Genomic DNA, 23,293 nt, shown 5'->3' with positions numbered 1-23,293 from the left:
GGCGTTATCAGAGTAATAAAGGAATAGTAACGTTATACGTAAAAGTAATGTTGAAAAATAGATACTTTGCCTTATTCGCATTCCGCCTATAAATACAGCAATACCATGATGTTGTTCAAGGTAAAACATTCTTTACAATATCCTATATAATATATTTTTTTCATTATTAATTTTATACTTTAATTATTTAAGATTTGTTCTGTATTCTACTTTCAGCAAATCCAATCAAGAAACACATGTTAATCTCCCGCCATTCACTTACACCAACTAGTCACGTTTAGAAGACACATGTAATGGTGATGGTACGCTTTATACCTACGATGTATAATCTATGTCGTTTTCGCAGTTTAGATGAAAGACAAGTGCAAAGATAAACTTCGACTTACAAGTTCAAAAGATCTTGATAATGCTTCAATAACCCCACGCTGTTTCCTGTGCGTCTTGGAAAACATTCCCCAGTAGCAATAAACGAAAAACGCCCGTTCCCGTTATGTCCTCTCATCATACTTATCTGTTATTTATTATATTTTTATGTTCCTTAAACTGAATACATTTAAACAACCAAGGAACAAATTTGTCCCAAATAATTATTTTCCTCAAAAGTTATTGTATTGTATAGTTTTTTTTATTTGTTTTTTTTTATGTAACTGAACAATTTGTACCATCAAGTTGGCAACAACAACAGTCTTTGCATTAGAACAGTAATATAGCAGGTGCCTAACAAAATAAATACATACAAATCGTAAAATACACAAAAAGGGTAAATATCACTTTATATTATAATTGTGCCATTGCAGTCACACTGAAATTGTCAATTTTTTTTATTGTTTATTTGAAGAAAAAATGTTTAATTGTATTTATCATAGATAAAATGCTAGCAATGAAATTACTCAGCCATTTATTTTCCCCAAAAATATAAAAGAATCCATTTAAATACAATACATAATTTTAAACATGATGGAAATGTGAAAATGTTCAACATTTAATTTAAAAATGACATTCATGTGATGCATTTGTATACAGTTTCATTTTATTTATTAAGTCTACAGGGCTAAAAGTGCTCATAGTTGCAGAAACACACATCTTCATTCAACAATTTGGATTTATAAAAATGAGACGGAGACACAAATGTTTATTTAAAATATTTGTTATTTTTATTTTGAGGCCTTGAGGTACATAGAGTTCCTGAAGATTAGTACAGTCTTTATAGAGAGTGCATCCAAAAAAACAAAACAAAAAAGTAAATAAAAATAAACAAGTGCATTCATACCAGAGGCTTTACTTATAGTAAATGTATGAAGAATATTCACATTTAGGTGATAATACTGTGATCACTCTCATATATTAGAGTGGTCTGCCAAACCTGAATTTGTTCATTAAAAAGTGCCATTAGACATCCATCTTTTTATATTTATATATAATAAATAGTTTCATATATTAAATGTTCTGTGATGTTCATGTACTTTGTGTTGACTTCCCATTAAATCTTTGATATTTTACACATATTACAGTGATTATAATCCTGAGTGTAGAAAAAGGCGATATGCTAAACAGAGTGGAATCCTGCAGTCTCTGTTCAGCACGCAGTAAGACACAATACAAGACTTGAATTCAATCTTAAAGTGCAGCATATTCATTCAAAGGCATATTCGCATGTCAGAACACCTGTGCATCTGTTTTTTATGGAATCTTGTTTTGGCCATGGAATAAAAAATAAAAAAAGGTAATTGCAACTTTTTCTCTCATTTTTGACTTTTTCTCTTACAATTCTGAAGGAAAAAAAATAGAATTGCGAGTTATAAACTCAGAATATGATAAATAAAGCCATAATTGTGGAAAAAAACTGTGAGAAATAAAGTCAGAATTGAGAGATATAAACTCGGAATTGCAAGAAATAAAGTCAGTAGTATTGCAAGATATAAATTCGAAATTGCACAATATCAACTCGGAATTGCGAGAGATAAAGTCAGAATTGTGAAATATAAACTCAGATTTTGAAAAAAAAAATAAAGTCAGATTTTCAAGATATCAACTCGGAATTGCGAGATATCAACTCGGAATAGCCAGAAATAAAGTCACAATTGAGATATCAAGTCAGAATTTGAAAAAACTAAAGTCAGATTTGCGAGATAAAACATTGCAATTACCTTATTATTATTTTTTATTATGTGGCGGAAAGAAGCTTCCATAGTTTTTACAATGCAGAAATAAGAAATTCAATCTGAGAGAGACAGATGCACATTGGCAGCAGAGCTCAGGGTTTCTGGAGAACCAGACTGAGGAGCTGGGAAAGAAGCCTCTGGGCGGGCTGACTGATGGGGTAGTGATGGGGCAGTTTGTCCTCCAGCCCTGACATCTTCACGTAGTACCTATAAAAACAGAGGATTTTTAAAATATGACAGCCCTGTCTTAGCCTTGAAAAAAATTGGACCTGACGAAGCTCATGAAGAACCTGAACTCCTCCTTGAATCCTGTCCTGATGTATTTGCTCAAACAGGTGCTGTGCTGCAGACAGGCTAACAGAACATGGAATCGCTGGTACAGAAGAACCGCCTGAGACGGGCTGACCGGAAACTGCGGGCCTGAGAGGACCAGAACCACCTGCTGGGCCTGATATCCAACAAACGGGAGCTGTGATAGAGAAAACCAAACAGGACGATCATATTAGCTGAAGCTCTGGGAGGTACGTTCAAACATTCGTTCTGATATAGGCGTGCTAATCATGTGGATTTATGCAAATGTGCATGAAAATGAAATGGTTATACACTTACTAAGAATGGATGAGGTTTAAGCAATCGAAACACCCAGCCAATGGTAAGGAAATGTCCCAGAGAAGGTGTGCGACTAGCCTTTGAAACACAATTAAGACAAGTAAAGAAGATCAGTATTATATATATATATATATATGTAGTGATATCGAGCCTAGGAAAAATGACATATTCACCCTTATTTAAATATTACTAAAAATTATAATATTGTTGTGCTTGGAGTCAATTGTTTTAAATTGTGATAATATTTTTTTGGCCAGGCTGTCATACAAAGAATTTATGGACACATGCAAAAACAAGAGAGAATCAACAAAATATTAATACCTGATTATGTTATACTCAATATATGCTTTTTCCTGTGAGCGTTTTGATATTAATATGATATTAATATTTTTGCATATTAAAATAAAACCTGTAGTTTGGCTTTTTTTGTCAAATAGTTTTGTCAGATAAATACTTGTTCTTCCCTAATATATAAAATATTCTTCTCGTATTTTGATGGTTTAATCAAACTTGTAGGGTCATTAAAAACAAATATCCCCTCCGCTTTTGACTGGTAGTGTGTATATAGATCTACTCACCTCCTGACAGAGAACAACAACCTCAAACAGCAACGCAGACGCCGCGTCCAGATAGTCCGCCTGCAGATGCTGCATCTGTGACACACAAAGACATTTCATTATCATAAATTTAATTTACTTATCATAAATTATTTGATCATAAACAATCCACAAAAAAAATGTGTGTTCCTTACACTGGGCAGCCAGGATGAGTAAATAACGACAAAGTATTACATTTTTCCATTGTGGACTGTCTTTTATACCTTAGTAATTGAAGATTTGGAGTCCTTCGTAGAGTCTGGCAGCTGAAGATCCGGATCACACACTAAAGCTAACAGCATGTCCGCTGTAAGAGCCCCTCTGCATCAAACAACAGCCACGTCTCATTTAAATAAGATTTAATGAGCAGAGTAGACTGATATTATTGCCAAGGTAGAATCACTTACTGTTTGGCCATCAGCATGCTGAGTCTCGTCGGTTCAATCTCTGTTTCCCTGAACATCAGGCTTAATATCTGAACCACTAAAGTGCAAAGCCTGCAGAACATAGACACAACATCATCATCTTAATGTCCTCAAAAGCAGCAGCAACTTCACGCATTACAGAAAACCTACAGCACCGATCATGAAAACGTGCTTGGTGCTAGGGTGCAAGTTGTAAAATGCCGTCATTACAAAGTTGTTTAAATTATAATGGATAGTTTAGCTTGTTATGAGACTGACAGGCATGTGTTACATGACAAGTTGAATGTCTGGTTTTCTTATTACGAGGCTTACAGAAGTTTGTCGGCTGTGTGAACTCCTCCCTGGTCGCCCTGAGAGCTTTCACCCAGAGTTTTCACCAGGAAAGGATAAAGATCAGGTGACTGAGAAACAAATAAGAGAGGAATTTTCATTTTTGGATAAACCGTTCCTTTAAAGTGCATGTAAACACTAATGCATAGAGCAGCATCTTACCCTCCAGAAGAGTTTTTTGATGGTGGGGTTGCGGTATGTGGCCGTGTGCAGCTCCTGCAGTAGTAAATACTGACTCTCCAGACTGATGTTCTCCTGTAACAGCTCTCCACTCAACTGACCGAACAAGTGACACGTCCGCTCCCAGCTGGAAACACATTAGCAGACGCTTTCTTAGCCTGTGCATTTTACACTGCCTGCGTGCATAAATATGAACGGTTCAGTCAGATAGATACACCATATAGCAGATATACCTGATCTTGTGATATTTCTGTTTCTGAGGAGAAGAGGAGGATATGCCACATCTCCTCCTGTACACTGGGTCCAGCATAAAAGTGGATCTCTACAAAAAACAAAAACAATAAACATTATTTTAAGTGCATTACTTACAATGCCCAACAAATGCAATTAGATTCTGTGGAAAATGGCCATGGTACGAGATTGACTTGTAAACACCAGTAAACACAAAAACCCAGAAGCTAAGACATAATGTACTCCAATGGACTCCACACACACACGTACTATGATATAGCTGCTCCAGGAGCTCTGTAGGTGAGGGAATATTCGGGACGATGGAGATACAGCATAAAGGTGCAACTCTTCCTCTATCTCATCTTCCTCTTCCTCCTTCTGCTTCTCTGTTATTGTTCTCCTCATCACTCTTGTCAGGACTGAACCTCTGTGACGGAAGGCTACAGGGTGTTGAGCAGAGGTCCTTCGCTGGTCATTAGTGATGCTGGGGAGAGGAGCTGCACTGGGGGAGGTATTAAACACACTCAGACCCAATACATCCGGGTTTGGACAGGAAGCTGAACGTCTTTTCGGAACGACGCTGCCCTCTTCTTCCTCCAGCGCACCATCACTATAACAGACAGAGATCTTTTGTTTTGTTACGGCTAGTACGTTTTTTTTACAAGAGGATTAAGATCTGAAAATTTGGTCAAAAGACTAGAATAAAAGTATATTATATAGCCTACTATTATTGTTTTTTTAAGATTAAATGGCAGGGAAGCAGGTTTATTTTAAAATATGAATATTATATTAATAATATTATCAATAATAATTAGTATTAAATAAATAATATTATTCATATTTTAAAAACAAAAAAAAGTGACAAAAACATTAACTAAAAAATTAACTAAAATGAAAAAAGAACATATAAAAACAAATTCAAAACTATTAATAAAAACAAAATTGTATCTGTGATACTAAAATAACACTGGGAAGGCATTTCAGGTTGTCAGATGTCGGATGGTAAAACCAATTACATTGTATGATGTTTAAAGTTTAAAAAATGTTTTTTTTTTTATATATATATTTAGTTAAGATTAAGATGGCCTAAGGTGTTCAAACATGTTCATGGCCTAACGTTCAAAATTTAAACTAGACATTTTTTTTTTATCATCTTTTTGTCACAGATTTGTCTAATACCAAAAAAGCTGATATAAGATGGATCTTTTTATAATCAAAACAGATCTCTTCAAAGAGATCCTCGGAACTGTATAATTTATTAGGGCCTTTGATAAAGCATAAAAGCAAACTAGCTGCACTGACAGACCATATTCATGAGGAGGCGCTGGCGAGTGACATGTTCAGTGGCACAGAACTTCAAGGTTTGGATGCCAGACAAGGTCCTTCACGCCCCATCATCATCCTCCCATTTCAATATCCTCTAATAGGATGCAGGATAAAAAAGAAAAATCTTTCCATTCGCCTCAACATTCTCACAATTTCCTTAGTGGAAAATGCCCACAAACTTTTTTTTAGGTACACTGACCTACTTTTCGTTCTCATGCTAATGTCTAAAAAACGCTCACAGACCATCTCTGTACAGCCGCACTGGCCCGCACACCACCGATTCAATAAACCCTTCAAATGATGCTTAAACTGTGGAAAAGCTGGCTTTAAATAACATTTATAGCACTTCCCATGTGGTTACGCGTGTGTCTCTTCAGACAATGGCAAGCGCTCACAAATTTGTGCTGAACGTGAGCTAATGGTCTCCCTTGGGTAGGATTCGACTGGAGCTGAGAGTCACATTACAGTGCTACTGAGAGATATCACACATTAACACTGTTCTCAGAACAGTCTCAGAGAGGTTTGATGAACACAAACACAGTAGCGAGGGCCGACATCTCCCGTTCTTCGTCAGAGCGCCGTTAAGAACGTTATGCTGGCATGTTTTGCTGAGACAAACAAGGTCTTTTAATTGGATATTTATTGCTTGGCGGTTTCCGTCTCATCTTGTGCCCTGGCAACAGTGTGAATGACGCCAGTGGCCTCCCCCTCTGCGTCCCCTGCTCAATGCTGTAAAGTCATGGACTGTCAACAGTGAAAAATGCATGACTACACATCATCACTGCAACTGATGTCAGTTTTGGAAACCACATTAAAGTGGTTTTCAAATTGTGGGAGCTTTCGTTGTGAACAGCATTGTTATCGTCAACTAAAACTAAACCTGTTTAAAAGCATTTTTGTTATTTGAGAAGGCTGAAAACAAATCAAATATTCAATGAAAAACTTAAAATAAATAGAAATTAAAAAAGCATTGCCTTTGCAACTAACTGAAATAACTTTGAGTACTAAAAATACGAACTGAAAACTGTTATACAGTAGAAAAATCCCCAAAATAAGAAAATGACAAAAGAGCATAACACAATTACTAAAAATGTAACTAAAATAAAACTGAAAAATTAAAAGTCTTAATTAAAACTATAATACTATAATAAATAATACTAAAATGACACTGATGAATATATTCAAATAAACATTTTCACTTCTACAACATGAAACAGCAAACACAAAACTTAATATGCTGCTAGTGGTTTCTAATTTACAAGATCTTTCTTTCCTCTTGCCTGCGTTCATTAAACATGCATATGTAATGCAACCTCTCTTCTTGCCCCGTTTCCTCTTCAGAGGCTCACGTTGCAACAGAGAGCAACATGCTCTGCAAATTGCAACAGAAAAGTTACCTTTAAAGCTACGGAAAATAGTTCCAGAAGTTACAGTATGTTTTCATAGTACGTCTTGAAGTTCCCCTGTTATGCTATTTAAAAAGGTTCCTAGTTTTGTTTTGGAGTCTCCTACAATTAGTTTACATGCATCAAAGGTCAAAAACACTCATTTTCTCATAATATACATTGCAGCATTAGCTCTTTTCTCACAGTGTCTGAAACGATTCAATAAAGGATTCGGTCTCTCTAAACCCCTCTAAAGCCTATTCTGCTCTGATTGGTCAGATGGCCCAGTCTGTTGTGATTGGTCTACTCTGCTCTGATTGGTCAGACGGCCCAGTCTGTTGTGATTGGTCTACTCTGCTGTGATTGGTCAGATGGCCCAGTAATTTGTAATTGGTCTACCACTTACAGCACGTGTCGGAAATGAAACTGAATTTCAGCTCAACACTTGATTCACAGTTAATAAGAACAGCAACGATGGCGTCGGTTTTACCGTATCAATTTGAGCCTGATTCCTCATTCTTTGGAAGTGAACAAAACTTGCAAAAAACAGAAAACAGCATCTTCTCAACATGTCGATAACACAAACCAAACTCTTCCGGGCCTCAGCTACAACTACCGTTTGAGAGCCGGTCAAACTAGACGTTGTTTGCCAGCAGCCAATCAAGACCATAGACTGGCATTATGCAAATGTGTCAGCCTATTATTAATTCATTTTCTACTTTTTGATCCATTAAATTGCTCCAGTTAATGCTTTTTGTTGCATGTCACTGGATAAAACTCCAAGTCATTTTTTCTTATGTTAAACCATTCAGCTTTATGACCTTATGAACCATTAAATCAGTATGTATCGCCTATACAGCATCATTGATAGTTTAGCACAGACAAAAACTTAATCCATCTAGGTTCTAAGCAACAAAGCACAACACAGACCGTTCTTGTGCGCCCCCCTGAGATATAAAATGTGAATATCTCCACATTTACTATCACACCGTTTTGTTTAATAAGATCGCTGTGGCTCGAGTTGCTAAGCAAATTCCTCTTCAAAACGGAGTCTGTTCGTCCTGTGCATTGTAGAGTCGGAGGCAGTAAAAAGCTGTGTGGTGGAGATAAAGCACTTTGAATGGGTCATTGTGACGGTCACAAATACACAGCAGTCGTGAGACCGTTAACACTGAGAGGGCTTTACCTCATTGATGTGGGAGAGATTCTCCAGCTGGAGGACTCAGACGGAGCTGAGCGTGTCGACAGGAGAAGATGACTCATTCCTGCAGGATCACAGGAAAACACTTATTTGGTTTCATTTTGACACTAAGCGAGTTGAAGTTTATCTGAGATGACAAACTGAAATCTTAATGAAATGATCTACTTAAAAAGATTCATAATGGTGCTTAATTTTAAAACAACAAACAACATCACATTCATTTTTTTTGTCCGGATCTATTGATTTTTTTTTCCCTAACAGCCATTTTATACGGCAATTACTTGAATGTGCAGTAGTGGCCAAAAGTGTTGTCCGCGGGGGATATTTCTTTTTAATGACCATACAAGTTTGATTAAGCCATCAAAACACGAAAACACTTGGGCAGAGTGATTTGCTCGCAGCACCTGAGAAGCCCCGTGGTGAGGAGCAGAGAGTTCGCTCAGAGTGTTGCGCTAATCACTCCGCCCAAGTAGCAGTGCTTCGCCTTCTGAGAGTATAGTTCCCAGTATGTATACGGTTAAAAGATGCCTGTGTCTCATATGACCTTGTTATTTGTACACACTGTGACTATACAAATCACAACATATAAATAGGAAAATGTTGGCGTTATTTTGTCACTTATTGGGAGCAGTATGCTAGCTGGAGCCATTTACTTCAAGTCTTTGTGCTAAGCTAGGCTAGCGGTGGGTGCGTCAGACAGAGTTACAGCACGCACGGAGATGAAAAGGGTATGTATGGACTTATCTAACTCTGGGGGATAAGGTGGATAAGCTAAAGTCCCAAAAAGTCGGCATCTTCCTTTAAAGCTGCAGTAGGGAGTTTTGAGAAAACGTTGACTTAGCCTGAAAATTTGAACAAGCACAACTTACAGGTCCCACCCCCTTGCTCTCTGCTGCGCTACAGCCCTCCCTCCACAGCTCGTCCTCCACAGCGGAGCCTGTCGTGAACGCGCAGGCTAGTAAACAGGGCCACCGATAACAGCGGATAAAAAGTTATATGGCACATTCACTAATATGGACTAAACGTCAATAATATGCTTTACATTGACTATGGCCTGCCCATACTTTGACTACAAACTTGGTCCTCAAATCATTATGTATTTTGCAATAGCCTACATGTAACTTTATAACGTTGCACTCTTTCTATAAGTTATAAATAGCTAGTAAGATAACGTTAATATAACGGTAACTAACGTTACAGTATGTGAGTAATTATTCTAGCGATATATAATGCTAGATAAGGTGTGCTAGTACATTATTTCAGCAACATGACAAGCCAGTGAATTAGCAGGTTTCAATTGTTGCTTAGCAGAGTGCGTGACATTTTATCTACATGTTATGCGGCTAGAGTTTTGACACCGAGTCAATGGGCTCTGTGTAATTATTTCTTTTTCGCTTGTTTATCGTCATCGGTCTTTTTCCTTTTACCTCTTTGTTTGATGAGCAGGTGTCACTCGAGAATTGGCAGTTTAGGTTGTTTCTCCGTCATAAGCACAGCTGCAGCACGCCGGCAATCTTGAGTTTGAACGACGGCTCGCGCTGTGCAAGAGAGGGGTTTGATCAGCGCATACACGAGCGTGATTGACACTGCTAAGGCATTCCTCCTGGCTCTGATTGGTTGTTTCTGACCGGGAGCGTGTATTTCTTGCAAATGGCAATAGGACCACTAGGAGGAGCCAGAGGAGCTTGATTTTTACACAGATTATCTGTCTCATATTCTACTGTCAGGACATAATGACAGTTTTAGCAAATACATTTTTTCAAAAGTTACCTACAGCAGCTTTAAGTGTGACTTTGTTTGTGTTGTTTGTTTAAACTAAGGTTTAGAATATGTATGCTTAATTTTGTTGCTGTTTTACACATAAGAAAACCCAGTAAACCAATAATCGTTAAATCGTTGTATTGACCTGTTAAAATAATAGAACAAATTTCACAATGAGAGCCTCCTCTTCATTCACAGATTAACTCAAATGATGTAAAACTGCCGAGTGTCCTTGTGTGTCTTGTCCACAGTGCTGTTTCTCTCAGATAACCTCATTCAGCTGTTTATCCTGAACTGGTTAAGCAGCTTTCCTGCACTGCCTATGTGCAGGCAGAGTAAATCTCAATGCCGAAGTGTCAGGCACAGTTAAGATGGACACAAAACTCACAGCTGACGCATGCACACAACTCAATGTGGGTTACGCATGTGTCAGTACTGCTGCTTCATCTGGACAGGTGAAAGAGCTCGTGGATTAACACACATCCCTGCGCAGGTCAGGGACTTGACTAATGCGATTACAGGTCTATTACACAGTCAAGGAGAAAATAGGCTGAATCCTGGGCTTCTAATGATAACCATGCAGTCATGCTTGTGAACCGTTAATGAATTCCTGATTAATTATTCATTTTTGATTTAATTAAATTGTTTTTACCCTCCAGAGAATGCCGGGCACTCGAGTTGCGTCCTTGCGATGGAGATGGTGGGCATTCTGGCTTATTCTTGCTGTATCCTTTGCTCTTTTTCCCAGTATTCTTTACAGTATGAACAACACGAATATGCAGCGAACGCTCACGCTCCTCTCCACTGAGGAAATCAGGCAAATCGTTGATCTGCGAGGAAAGATAGAGATGTGTGTTGACATTGCGCTAACACAGATTAATTACATTAAGGCCCGTTCACACCAAGAACGATAACTATCTTAGCGATATTGTTCTGTTTATTAAGCGCGCACTGCAATTTTGTCGTCTGCAGCTTTAAATGCTCGAGCGCTTTAAAATCAGGTGGATTCTGATTGGCTGTCATTGTTTTTATCACTCATCAGCTGAAAAAAAATCGCTCTGAAACTGAAAGTGATTCCAACAATATAGTTTCTATGCCGTTATCGTTATAGTTGGGGTGTGAACTCTGCGATTCTTTTATGTATAAACGATTTTATAACTATATATTTATCATTATTATCGTTATAGTCATTGTCCTTGCTGTGAACAGGCCTTTAGTGTAAGCCGCTTGAAGCGGGAATGAATGATTTTTTAATTAGCCTACGCCTAATCATCAATAATCAATTAGCATCATTAATATGTATATTTTTATATAAATTTGTGCATTTATTGTATTCCCAGCGAGCAGCAAGCTGGGGATAATTCTGTTATTCCTAAGAGATCAATTGCCTTTCCTTGTTAATTCTGCCAGTGTGACATTTACAAGCTTCATCCGTCTGTCTTATACAGTCTCCCAGTGCTGAAACGTTCCATGACTCATGCTTTGAGCTGTGTAAGTGCATAAGCTTACCAAACAACCCTTCTTTAAGCAGTTTAACATGACAGGATAAGTAAACGTCCTCACTATTATTAGCGTTGTCTTGTCACCACTGCTTGGTAGACAGTCGTGCTTTATCTGACATTTAGAGCACATTGACTCAACGGTGAGTGATGTATGATTTAAAACTGATCAATAAAAAAGTTATTAAGTTATATTGATGGCAAAGTGAGGTAATTTAAGTTTAATAAATATACAAAAAATAAGCCTACTGCCATGTAAAATGCTTCAAACAGGGTTCCCACATTTCTAGGCTGATTAATTTTCATGATTTTCCAAGATTTTCCAATCATTTGTAATGACTGGATAAGGAGATCGCTCTCACAAAGAGTCATTTTTTAGCTTTAAAAAAATGTTGCTTAATTACACAAATGTATATTTCCATCCATGACCTTTTAAGATTTTATTCATTTTAATGACTTCTCCAGGACTGGTAATCACATTCACACTGTTGAAATGTACCTGATATTTCAATGACAATGAATTTTGCAATTAAGATTTTTGAATTTGTGCACATTCAAAAGAAGTCAGCAAAATATCCTTTGTATATCTACCAACGCAACTTTTCTCTAATTTTCTCAAATACACGAAGTAAGGTGTCTATATTGCTTTATTTTATTGTTAATATACTACTGTTGTGTGTATTCTATTGTATTCTATGTGTGTACACTACATTGTGTTATACTCCATTATGCTCTTGTGTTGTACTCCATTATGCTCTTGTGTTGTTTGAGTAAATGCATTAATCAATCTATATGCAATAACAATAGATGAAATAACAACATATGTCTATATACAGTATATCTTGCTCTCACCAGCTCGATGCTCGTGACGTGTCTGAAGCTGAGCGCCTCTCGCAGCGCGCGCGGAGGATACTCGCTCAGATACACGCGCTCATCGGTCAAGATCACATGCATGAAAACCTTCTTCACCGACCCCGAGACCACCACACACGGCTCGTAGAACCGGATCCGCTCGTACACATCCCGGTTGGTGTTTCTCTTTAGGAAAGAGTCCAGTTTGCTGTTGTTCTGGCAGAGCAGCCCGTCCGCGCTGGTTCTGGCCATGGGAATGTCACCTTTAACAACACCCTCGCTCACTCACTCACTCACTCACTCCACATACCATATCCCGCGCATGCTGTCATATTAAATGCATTGTAGAAGTTATTAATACACCCATCCATGCATTCCCTGCCGTGTTGTCTGTTAGGTGTATTCTCGATCTCTATGCCTTTGGAGCGGAGCAGCGCACTAATTGCGCATGCGCAGATACCCTTATAAATAGTGGCAACATGGTTTGGCTCATTGTTATGACTGAGGAATATACCACACGCAACAATACTCACACAACCGGCGCAACGTCATAGAATGTCTCTGAACAGATTCACGCCCACTTTTTGGGGGAAAATAAACTAGACTTCCCATAGACTTCAATCCAAAATAGCGTCACAAAACAACGTCCGTAATACACAGCCGGCAGGCGTGAATAACTTAAGAAAGTACTAAACATGTCAGGTAACGTTAATTATATGTCCACCCTGCCTGCCATAGATCGTGAAAGATACATCGACAAACTTAATTTGGTCAATTTAAAACATTCTCCCGGCCTCAAATTGGTGTAACAACCCCACCCAGTGGCCAGAGGTGTCTTACCCGGACATTTACTCGTAGTCGTACCTCATCGAGTCACCATGGTAAGCCAGTGAATGATTTTATTTCGTTTTTGAAAGTAAACATATTTAAATGTATATATTATGTCTTATAATATACATTATAATATATCTTATAATATATATAACCCCTCTAGGTGGGGTTGTTACATCAATTTGACGCTGGGAGAATGAAGGGACATGTTTTTAAATTGACCAAATTAAGTTTATTTTCCACTAAAAAGGGGCGGTGACGAAATTGACAGTTAAGTTCCCGTATGTGCCGGTAGTAAGTATAACAAAAGATAAAAAAAAAAAAGGAAAATTAAATGAACATAAAAAGTTATATTTGATTACATTGATAGAATGTGTTTTAGCAAACAGCTAAAATAAACTTCTGCTTTTGTGTTCCAGGGGGGAAAAGGGGGTTTGGAAAGACTTGTCGGTGAGTAAATAAGAATATTATTTTTTGACTGAACTATTTCGTTAATACCATATATTTTATAATAATATTACGAGTTTGCAGGCTGGAATGATTGTGGAACAATTGCGCCACTTTGTGGAGATAGAGGCAAGTCAGTTTTGAGCAAATGTTTCAAATTGATGTGTGGAGTATAAATGAACCTGGGAGCTATTAACTGAACTATTATACCACACATTACAGCATTCTCATGAGTCGTCAAAAGTGTTATAAGTGTTAATGTGCAAAAAAGCCATTAGGCATAATTATGCAACTAACCCTAAAACAAACCCTAATCCTACCCTAACCATATAGTAAGTAGCCTATATGTAGTTTATTATAATTACTCAGTCATTACTTTAATGTATAATTACACTGTAACAGGGAAACATTAATATAAAGTGTAACCGACTTTTTTTTTTTGTTTCACTTAAAATTCACATTTATGTTTATTCTTAGGATCTAACTTTCTGGGTCCAGTCAAACTGGCCTACTTGTGCTGAAGCTTTCCAATTAGCCGACTGTCAAATTATTTACCTCATCTTTTCCAGCATTGGCATGTGCTCCTATCTGTTGCAGTTTAGGTTATAGGAAGCAACACTGAAGAAAAAGATGATGAGTTAGTTACAGTAAATTCAGCAGTGACTGAATGATTGGGCTTTTCCATGGATCTTGTTGCACTGAAAAGTAGATTGCTTTTTATTATTTAAAGTATGAAATAAACCTTCATGTATTAAAATGTTTAAACATGTTTAAAAATTCTATTGTTAATACTCCATTTTAAGTTAACAATGCAACATGTGTAGTTATTACAATAGTAAATACATGTCACATGAAACAAGGACACTGTGAAATAAAGTGTGACCAAAAACAATCACCCAGTCTTTTTTTTAAGCACTCTATAAAAATGTATTTTTATGACTCTGTGGTGAGACATTGTAGGCAATAAAAAAGACAAGACAGATAATAATTTGAATCTTTTTATTATTATTTTTTAGTTTTAAACAAAATCAAGTTTTAAGTAATAGGTTTATGAGATCCCAACGTCTGTCCGTAATCAGGACATCAATGCAACTCTTTTATACCTCCATAATAAACATAAACATAATAATGTGACCTGACACGGCTGGATATTTACATTTTAGTTAGTGAGTGCAAATAGTCTGAACCTTTGACACAAAAAGAAAAAGAACTAGCTGAAAATAAAACCTGGAGTGGATCACAGTACCAGTTAGGAACTTTCCTGTCCAAGAAACTACACAAAGGGCCTGCTTATAGTCGTTCAGAAATGTTCTTACATATGCAACATACTAAATGTAACTACTATGCAGAGACCCACACAACGTCTAGAGATCTAGGTGGCTCTAGCTCGAGTCCATCATTTCTCTTGCTTTTCTGAACCCCAGTCACCCTACAGGAGACGTTTGCATGTAGAGGCCGTAATCCGTGGCCATGGTGACAGTTGTAAAAGTTGTGAATACTCAGAAATGTGCTGCTATGGCCACAGGCGCTGTGGAGTGGCACTGGGGTACGGCGGCAGAGCGGGCTGTTCGCTGGGGCTTTCTGTGGGCGGAGGGGTGGAGAGGCGGAGGTAGATGGGCGCGCTGGGTGCAGTCGGGACAGTGGGTGTGGGCACCCTCTGCAGGACCACATGAGGATACATCTGACTTTCTGTGCGGTAAAGCCCAGGAAGAGGAGCTTTCATGAGGTTTTCCTGACTCCTGCAAAACAAACACAGTTTGGGGTCAGAAAGTTTTTTTTGCTGTCCCTTTTTCGAGATTGGATTGAATCAAATAGAATAAAATATAACTTGTTGCTACCACTTTTTTCATGATTGGATTACATAAAATAGAATAGAATAGAATAGAACTTGTTGCTACCACTTTTTTCATGATTGGATTACATAAAATAGAATAGAATAGAATAGAACTTGTTGCTACCACTTTTTTCATGATTGGATTACATAAAATAGAATAGAATAGAACTTGTTGCTACCACTTTTTTCATGATTGGATTACATAAAATAGAATAGAATAGAATAGAACTTGTTGGTTTAGCTTTTTCATGATGGACTAAATCAAATAGAATAGAATAGAACTTGTTGCTGTCACTTTTTCATTATTAGGACTAAATCAAACTCAGAATAGAATAGAATACAACTTTTATTCAGCAAGAACGCATTAAATTGATCAAATGTGACATTTTCTAATGTTACAAAAAATCGTTTGAACTTTATTCAGCAAAGAATCTTGAAAAAAAATGCATCATGGTTTCAACAAAAATATTAAACTGTTTTTAACATTGATAATAATAATTGTTTCTTGAGCAGCAAATCAGAATATTAGAATGATTTCTGAAGGATCATGTGACACTGAAGACTGGAGTAATGATGCTGAAAATTCAGCTTTGATCACAGGAATAAATTAAATTTTAAAATATATTACAAAAGAAAACAGCTATTTTTAATAAATGCAGCTTGGTTGAGCGTAAGAGACTTCTTTTAAAAACATTAAAGAATCTTGCAGCATGTTACACCACCCAAAAAGGAAAATTCTGTCATAATTGATTGTTGTTCCAAACCCATGTAACTTTTTTCTTCCTAAATGATGGCAGAATATTCATGTTTGGGTGATTTATTCTACTATCTCACATATAAACACAATCAAGCTAATTTAACAATTCACCGTTTCTCACCTCTGATACCCGCGGTTATCATAACCAGCCAGTCCCCCCATGTAGACCGGGATCTCAGGGGTCAGACGGGGGTCAAGGTGCTGGGAAAGATTGTAAATTTTAGGTGGAGGAAAAGCTTCCCAGTCTCCTTCATCTCTTTCCAGCCAGCACTCACTCCTCCAGGATGATTTGCGCTTGTCTCTCATCCTAGAAAAAAATCAGAAAAACCATTAGCATTCTATTTTAGGTTGCGTTGTCTCTTCTTCCCCAGTGTGTATGAACGGTCATACCTGCCCCGTCCATCTGTCCGTTCTGCCCTCTCTTTGCTCATGCGCTCCTGCAGGCAGCAGATAATGAAGGACACGGACATGGCAAAGATGACGATGCTGCTCACTATCGATGCCAGCACGGCCACTCTCAGCCCGCGGTCCTCTGGTTTGGGAATGGCTACCACATTTACACAATAGTCCACATTGAAAATCTGGGATTGAATTAGCAGGAGTGTATTTCTTAACTCTTTTTATCTCTTTAAAACAGAAATGATGGCAGTGAACACAGACCCTCGCAGTCCGGCGGGTAGTTGCTCCACTGAGCGGTGTTGATACGCAGGACACAGGTGATTTTCTCGCTGCCCACCAGCTGGTACCCCTCGAGGCACCAGAACGCCAACACCGTCCCCACAGACATCCCTGTGCCCTTCTCTACATAGAAAGAACCTCGCCGAGGGGGCAGCAGCGACACGCAGCTCAGGTCTGCAAAAAAACAAGCAAACAGATGGTTAGAACTCACTTTTAAATGTGCTAAGACTTCAATATACACTTAAATCCAACACAGAATAGAATAGAATAGAATCGAATAGAATAGAATAGAATGCAACTTGTTTCTATCATGATTGGACTAAATAGAATAGAATAGAATGCAACTTATTGGTTTTGCTTTTTCATAGTTGGACTAAATAGAATATAATAGAATGCAACTTGTTGGTTTCGCTTTTGCATGATTCAACTAAATAGAATAGAATGCAACTTGTTGGTTTCGCTTTTGCATGATTGGACTAAATAGAATAGAATGCAACTTGTTGGTTTCGCTTTTGCATGATTCAACTAAATAGAATAGAATGCAACTTGTTGGTTTCGCTTTTGCATGATTCAACTAAATAGAATAGAATGCAACTTGTTGGTTTCGCTTTTGCATGATTGGACTAAATCAAGCACAGAGTAGAATATCACTTTTTCACGTTTGGAAAAAAAATCAAGCACTGAATAGAATATAATAGAATGCAACTTGTTGCTGTCACTTTTTTTTCAGGACTAAATCAAACAGAATCGAAAGCAACTTGTTGCTATAATGTTTCATGCTTGGACTACATCAAATAGAATAGAATAAAATGCAACTTGTTGCTGTCTCTTACGATTGGACTAAATCAAACAGAAAAGAATAGAACTTGTTGCTGTGACTTTTTTGTGATTGGACTACATCAAACACATAGAATAGAATAGAATGCAACATGTTGCCATCATTTTTCATGCTTGGACTAAATCAAATAGAATAGAATAGAATAGAATGTAACTTGTTGCTCACTTTTTTATGATTGGGCTTTAAGATTTTCACCAGGTGAATGATGAAAGAAGAAAAGACACCCAGAACACTCACTTTAATGAATTAATGAATGCAGTGGATCTCAACCAGGGGGCCGCAGGATGACATTTATGTATTTAAATAAAAAATGCAAATCTAATCTAAATTAAAATGCAAAAAAACCCCAAAAAAACTATCATTTACTATTAAGTACATACAGTTCACAAACTGAATCATGGTTAATTAATTTAATATAACAATATTGTCCTGTTAATAAAAAAGTTAGAAAACAAGTAGCTTTGTTATAATTACAGAATAAATACAGGAAGTTTGTTTATATATTCATAGTTTTATCCTACAAATAATAAATATTATTTTTCATTCAATAAATAACAAATAATAAGTATAAATAATAAATATCAATAATCACAATATCAACGCTCATGTTTTCCATCAAATTGACTGCTTTAAGTCTGTCTGTGAGTGTATTTTCCCTGGGACTTATAGTTAATTATCCTCAAGTGTTAAGATGAAAGCATTTTTTCTTCTCTCTTTCTATGAGTCCCCATGCCCTCACTCTATCCCATAATCCACCTCTCCTCCAGTCTCTCTGCATTCCCACAGAAGATTCAGCGTCTTCTGTCTTCTCCTACTGAGTCTTCATCAGTGCACTGTCCATCTCCATTGTCAATATACAGTAAAATTGAGCTCATATTGACTGTGCTGGAGTCAGTGTGATTAAGCTGGCAGGGTACACTTGATGGTGTTTATTGTTCACACCAGTTCGACTCCACAGAGTCCTGTGCTGGACTCATTAAGCCCGGCTTAGCTGGCATGGCAATGCTGCTCACGCCAGAGCCCATTGCTAGCATTAAGCAATCCGACTCCATGGCAAAACAAATGAATAACTCAACTGTCACTTTTTTCTCTCTCCCCTCCCTCCCGTCTCATTCTCAATCCCGTACTCACCAGAGAGGTTCTCTTAGAATAGAACATGATTAAATAAAGCATAGGGCCGTGCATTAAAAATTGATGACCCACAAGTCCCTGCAGCCGAGGGAAGTGGCAGCCTGACCACACGCTCCTGAAACTGCACTGCCGTAATACCACAGACATTCTCCAGTGGGATAGATTGAGTGGATCAGTTTGTGAATACACGGTCATGTAACTTCGAGAACAGTGTGGAACAACTTTTCCCGCTGTGCTTTTTTAACGTGTAATTCTAACTCTGCTGCCCTCACCGCATGCTATTTCTGTGTGAACTGGCTTTCTCTCTTTAACACATTAAGTAATCCCTTTAAAGAAGTGACGTGGAAGCCTCTGTATTTGTGTTGCATGGGTGACGGAGTGAATGGAACAACTTTACTGGTTTCCTTTTTATAATTTTCATAAAGGAGATGCATGATACGTACGGTTATTTTCATTATTAGCATTGCAATTATTTTTTCTCCCAATTATCTTTTCAAATGAGAATAAGGATTAATAATGAATCGGGAATTGTCGGGGAAATGTGTTAGTTGTCATGAAAATACTTTGGTCTGTTTGAGGACCATTAAGATTGTTTTGCACAGTGACATTTATTGTCATATGTATTTTTACTATAATACAGAACATTACAATACATAAAATACTACTGTAATACTGTTTTCTAAAAACATGCACACACACACACACTGCCATATGCAACAAAAAAAATGACAAATCAAATGACAGATCATTATTTTTTCACTTTACATTAATGAGAATAAGATTTTTTTTTCTTTTGCATTATGTCAATAAGAATTTTTTGGGGGTAAATGTGCTAAATTGTCTTAGAAATGAAAAAATCTCTTAATGTCCTTAAAATATCCTTTGCCTTTATACAAACTATCTCTCTTTTTTTCTGCATGGAGAATATCATTTCTATAGGATGAAATATGACCCGGGCATGTTCTTTTCCAAGAGAGATCTACTCAAGGCTCCTTCAGGTTCGCAGTGCACTGAAAGCTGAAAGCAGGGCAAATTCTGTCATGGCCACGGTGGTGATAAACCCCCTCCATTTCACTTTCAAAGCTGGCAACCCTGTAACGGAACTGACAAACTGCCAAGGACTCGCCATTGCCACGTGGCAAAAAGCGTCCTTTGTTTCACCTGTGGAATAAACCTCAAGGTAACTGACCACCTCTGGATGGTTCAGGTATGTTGGTGTCTTTTCCTCCACAGATAAATGAAAGAATCACCCTCTGCAATCAAACTTATATATAACACATTACAGCTTGATAATGTCCCTTTTCTCTCCAGCTCATAGCCCTCACAAATCCGTCGCACATATTGACTTTAGGTCAGAAGACATCAATAAACTATTTGCAAAGTGTGCATGCCTGGAGAGCTTGCCAACGTACTTTATATGTTCTCCAATCATATTAAAAATCCGAGTTATATACAGCTCAGGCTGATGTGATTTGCTCTGTTGATCCTGGAGCATTTCATCCGAGCCATTATGAAAGCTCTGTTTGTATGTAAACCCTTAAGAAGATTTTGCTTTTTAAAACCATACACATGAACTTCAGGAGTAAGTGTATTGTACGTATTATATATTTGTGTGTTTTTGCAGGTTTTACGCAGATGTGTACTGTAAATGCTGCACGGTGAGTATGCTCTTAATGAAAAAGTTATGCAAAACATATCGAAAATAAACATGCACTACAACACTTGCAACTTTTTTGCACAAAACTGCTCAGTGCATTTGCTCATTTTTGCATAGCACTATATGCTTATGTGATCACCATGAAAGCACACTGTTGTTGTACGCACCTGTGTAATTGTTGGTGGGAGCCTCAGTGCTGTTCATCTCCGTCTCAGTGGCAGGTGGAGTGGTTTGATGAAAAACGGGACTGACCGAAGACCCTTCATGTGGCGTAAAAGTCCGAGCCAAGCTCAACGTCATAGACCACAGCAGGAAACCCCAGGTGAGGAGGCTCTCTTTCAAAGCCATTGAAGTCTGGGGTTAAAAATGAGAAAGAGAGTGTGAATGTCAGTCGGTCATATCCGCCGGTCCTTGGTGACTCCAGAGGGCTCTCCTGCGCTTCCAACAGCAGAGGCTGCTCGCTCCTCCAGAGGATCAGGCACAGAGAGAGAGAGGGAGGGAGGGAGTTACGCTGACTCCATGCAGCGCAGCTGTGTGTTTCTCCCCCGTAAGCCGCTTGTCACTGCAGCTCGGCTGCTGATTATGATCCGCTTGCGTAATGCAACACACGGCAGAGCGGCAGTCGTTTATGTGCTCACACATCCTCATGTACATACCGTATGCATCTCTCTCTCTCTCTCTCTCTCTCACTCTCTCACGTGATTACAAGACAATGGCTTTAAAGTGGTGGCATATTTACTAGTTTGTTTTAGTTCAATGTACTGAACTGAATTGAATCCTCCAAACTAAAATTCCAGTTATATCATATTTTTCAAAAACACAAATGTTTTCCACATTTTCTACATTTTTATAATACTAGTATAAAGTAATGGAAATTAATTTAAAACATGGCATGTTTTGAAGGAGCTGCACATCTGATGGTGCTTTTAACACCAATGTCCAATTTATATATATATATATACACTTCTGTTCAAAGGTTTGAGGTCGATAAGATTTTTCAAATGTTTTTGAAAGAAGTCTCTTGATCACCATTTATTTGATCAAAAATACAGTAAAAACAGCAATATTGTGAAATATTATTACAATTTAAATGAACTGTTTTCTATTGTAATATATTTTCAAATTTAATTTATTCCTGTGATCAAAGCTGAATTTTCAGCATCATTACTCCAGTCTTCAGTGTCACATGATCTTTCAGAAATCATTCTAATATGCTGATTTGCTGCTCAAGAAACATTTCGTATTATCATCAATGTTGAAAACGGGCTTTTTCTTTTTTTTTGTGGAAACCGTGATCCATTTTTTTTCCCATGATTCTTTGATGAATATAAAGTTTATTTTTATTTTTAAAAAGTTGCCGCCTTAAATTTATAAGTATAATCAACTTGGATGTTTAAGTCATTTCAACTTAAATTACATTAAACTGACTTAAAAATAAGCTGAATCTTGTTTAGTTATATAAAAAATGTAAAATTCCTTAACTTATTTTGAACTGTTAAAGCAATGTAAAACCTTATGTTGTCATATCTTATTGATCATACATACACCTCCCGCTACCTCCCATATGATATCTGATCTGATAATGATGGCATTTTTGGACTTCATAATTTTCATATATGCCTTAATCTCTTTCTAACCAAAGATATAGTAGTTAACGCGGAAAGCCTTCAACCTCTGAATCCACCTTACACATGACAATGCTCTCTGCTGCTCACCTGTCTGTAATGCAGCAGAGTGTGTAAGTCATTGCATGTGAATTCAGTTCATCTGGTATATTGAGTCTGTCAAAAAGTGTCTACTTTGTCTTACCTCATTCATTCATTCCTTCTTGCTGTTGTCCATTTTATTGTAAAGGTTATAAACACTGTTAGTGCAGCACTCACAGCTGTACTAATATCCCCTTCAGAGCTGACACTGATGTCGGTGACAGACTCCTCTTTCTCTAGCTGTGACCCTTCTGTACTGTGTGTGTTTTCCCAGAGAGAGAAACAATCAGACTCTCAACTCATGTCTTAATATCCCACACTCTTTGTGAGTTTTTGCTCTCAACATTAGACTTCTTCAGCATGAATAACAGATTGTTCAACGAGCCCCTTGATTAATCAAACACCTCTGGCGGTCTTTTAAGTCTCTGTAATGCTTTCAGATCCTCACCCACATCATGCCATATAAACCTGATCTTAATGGCTCCTCTCCCCCATCAAGCCCTTATAACTCTCTCTGTCCAAGAGGAGGACAGCACTTAATCTTCAGCATTGTGTCTTGAAGAACATGGTCTTTTCAGAGCCTCATGCAGGAGCAGCGCTTCTCCTGACTGCTCGTTCACAGTGTTTGAAGATTTAAGCGTTACTGACATTCATCCCCTGCTAAAACCCTAAAGAGGTTTACAGGTAACTTAGGCAACATTGATTAGGTTATGCAACACTCAGTTCTGTGTTTCCACCCCACTGACTGTATGGAGAGCAGACCGTTGATTTAAATGTAGAGAAACGCAGAACCTGTAACGTGATTACACTCAAGAACCCTGAATAAAATAAGAGAATAAAAGTGAATCAAACAAAAG

General features: G+C 37.6%; 2 protein-coding genes and 1 long non-coding RNA gene across 3 annotated transcripts; 1 reads left to right on the top strand and 2 right to left on the bottom strand.

Moving 5' to 3' along the window:
* Positions 1-1,970: 1,970 nt before the first annotated feature.
* cunh12orf56 (chromosome unknown C12orf56 homolog) lies at positions 1,971-12,838 on the bottom strand. The gene is made up of 13 exons (XM_056245192.1): positions 12,558-12,838; positions 10,859-11,036; positions 8,431-8,509; positions 4,804-5,143; positions 4,536-4,624; positions 4,285-4,429; positions 4,105-4,193; positions 3,775-3,864; positions 3,592-3,688; positions 3,350-3,424; positions 2,772-2,849; positions 2,453-2,631; positions 1,971-2,369 (listed from the first exon to the last, which is right to left on the bottom strand). The coding sequence occupies exons 1-13, from the start codon at positions 12,807-12,809 to the stop codon at positions 2,255-2,257; spliced, it is 1,806 nt and encodes a 601-aa protein (XP_056101167.1). The 5' UTR covers positions 12,810-12,838; the 3' UTR covers positions 1,971-2,254.
* Positions 12,610-17,292, top strand: LOC130079948 (uncharacterized). Its single transcript, XR_008806632.1, has 2 exons — positions 12,610-12,731; positions 17,064-17,292. It is a non-coding gene; the product is annotated as an uncharacterized LOC130079948 (long non-coding RNA).
* zgc:162331 (uncharacterized protein LOC793007 homolog) lies at positions 15,204-22,608 on the bottom strand. Its single transcript, XM_056245193.1, has 6 exons — positions 22,540-22,608; positions 20,898-21,084; positions 17,087-17,278; positions 16,817-16,973; positions 16,548-16,733; positions 15,204-15,574 (listed from the first exon to the last, which is right to left on the bottom strand). Exons 1-6 carry the CDS (start codon positions 22,546-22,548, stop codon positions 15,349-15,351), a joined length of 957 nt encoding a protein of 318 aa, XP_056101168.1. The 5' UTR covers positions 22,549-22,608; the 3' UTR covers positions 15,204-15,348.
* Between the last annotated feature and the right edge of the window lie 685 nt (positions 22,609-23,293).

This window comes from Rhinichthys klamathensis, unplaced genomic scaffold (assembly GCF_029890125.1).
Source record: "Rhinichthys klamathensis goyatoka isolate OS25496 unplaced genomic scaffold, OSU_Roscu_1.1 h1tg000029l_1, whole genome shotgun sequence".
Classification (NCBI taxonomy): domain Eukaryota; kingdom Metazoa; phylum Chordata; class Actinopteri; order Cypriniformes; family Leuciscidae; genus Rhinichthys; species Rhinichthys klamathensis.
This window is presented reverse-complemented; position numbering and strand designations above follow the sequence as displayed.

Excerpts from the sequence above, each read along its gene's own strand:
- cunh12orf56 (XM_056245192.1), bottom strand. The coding sequence starts at position 12,809 with ATGGCCAGAACCAGCGCGGACGGGCTGCTCTGCCAGAACAACAGCAAA. Across the intron at positions 3,865-4,104 it reads CACACAGCCGACAAACTTCT|GCTTTGCACTTTAGTGGTTC; the intron begins GTAAGCCTCGTA and ends TATGTTCTGCAG. Across the intron at positions 2,370-2,452 it reads GGATTCAAGGAGGAGTTCAG|GTACTACGTGAAGATGTCAG; the intron begins GTTCTTCATGAG and ends CTGTTTTTATAG.
- zgc:162331 (XM_056245193.1), bottom strand. Across the intron at positions 17,279-20,897 it reads TCCCACCAACAATTACACAG|ACCTGAGCTGCGTGTCGCTG; the intron begins GTGCGTACAACA and ends GTTTTTTTGCAG. Across the intron at positions 16,974-17,086 it reads CTACCCGCCGGACTGCGAGG|CCATTCCCAAACCAGAGGAC; the intron begins GTCTGTGTTCAC and ends TAAATGTGGTAG.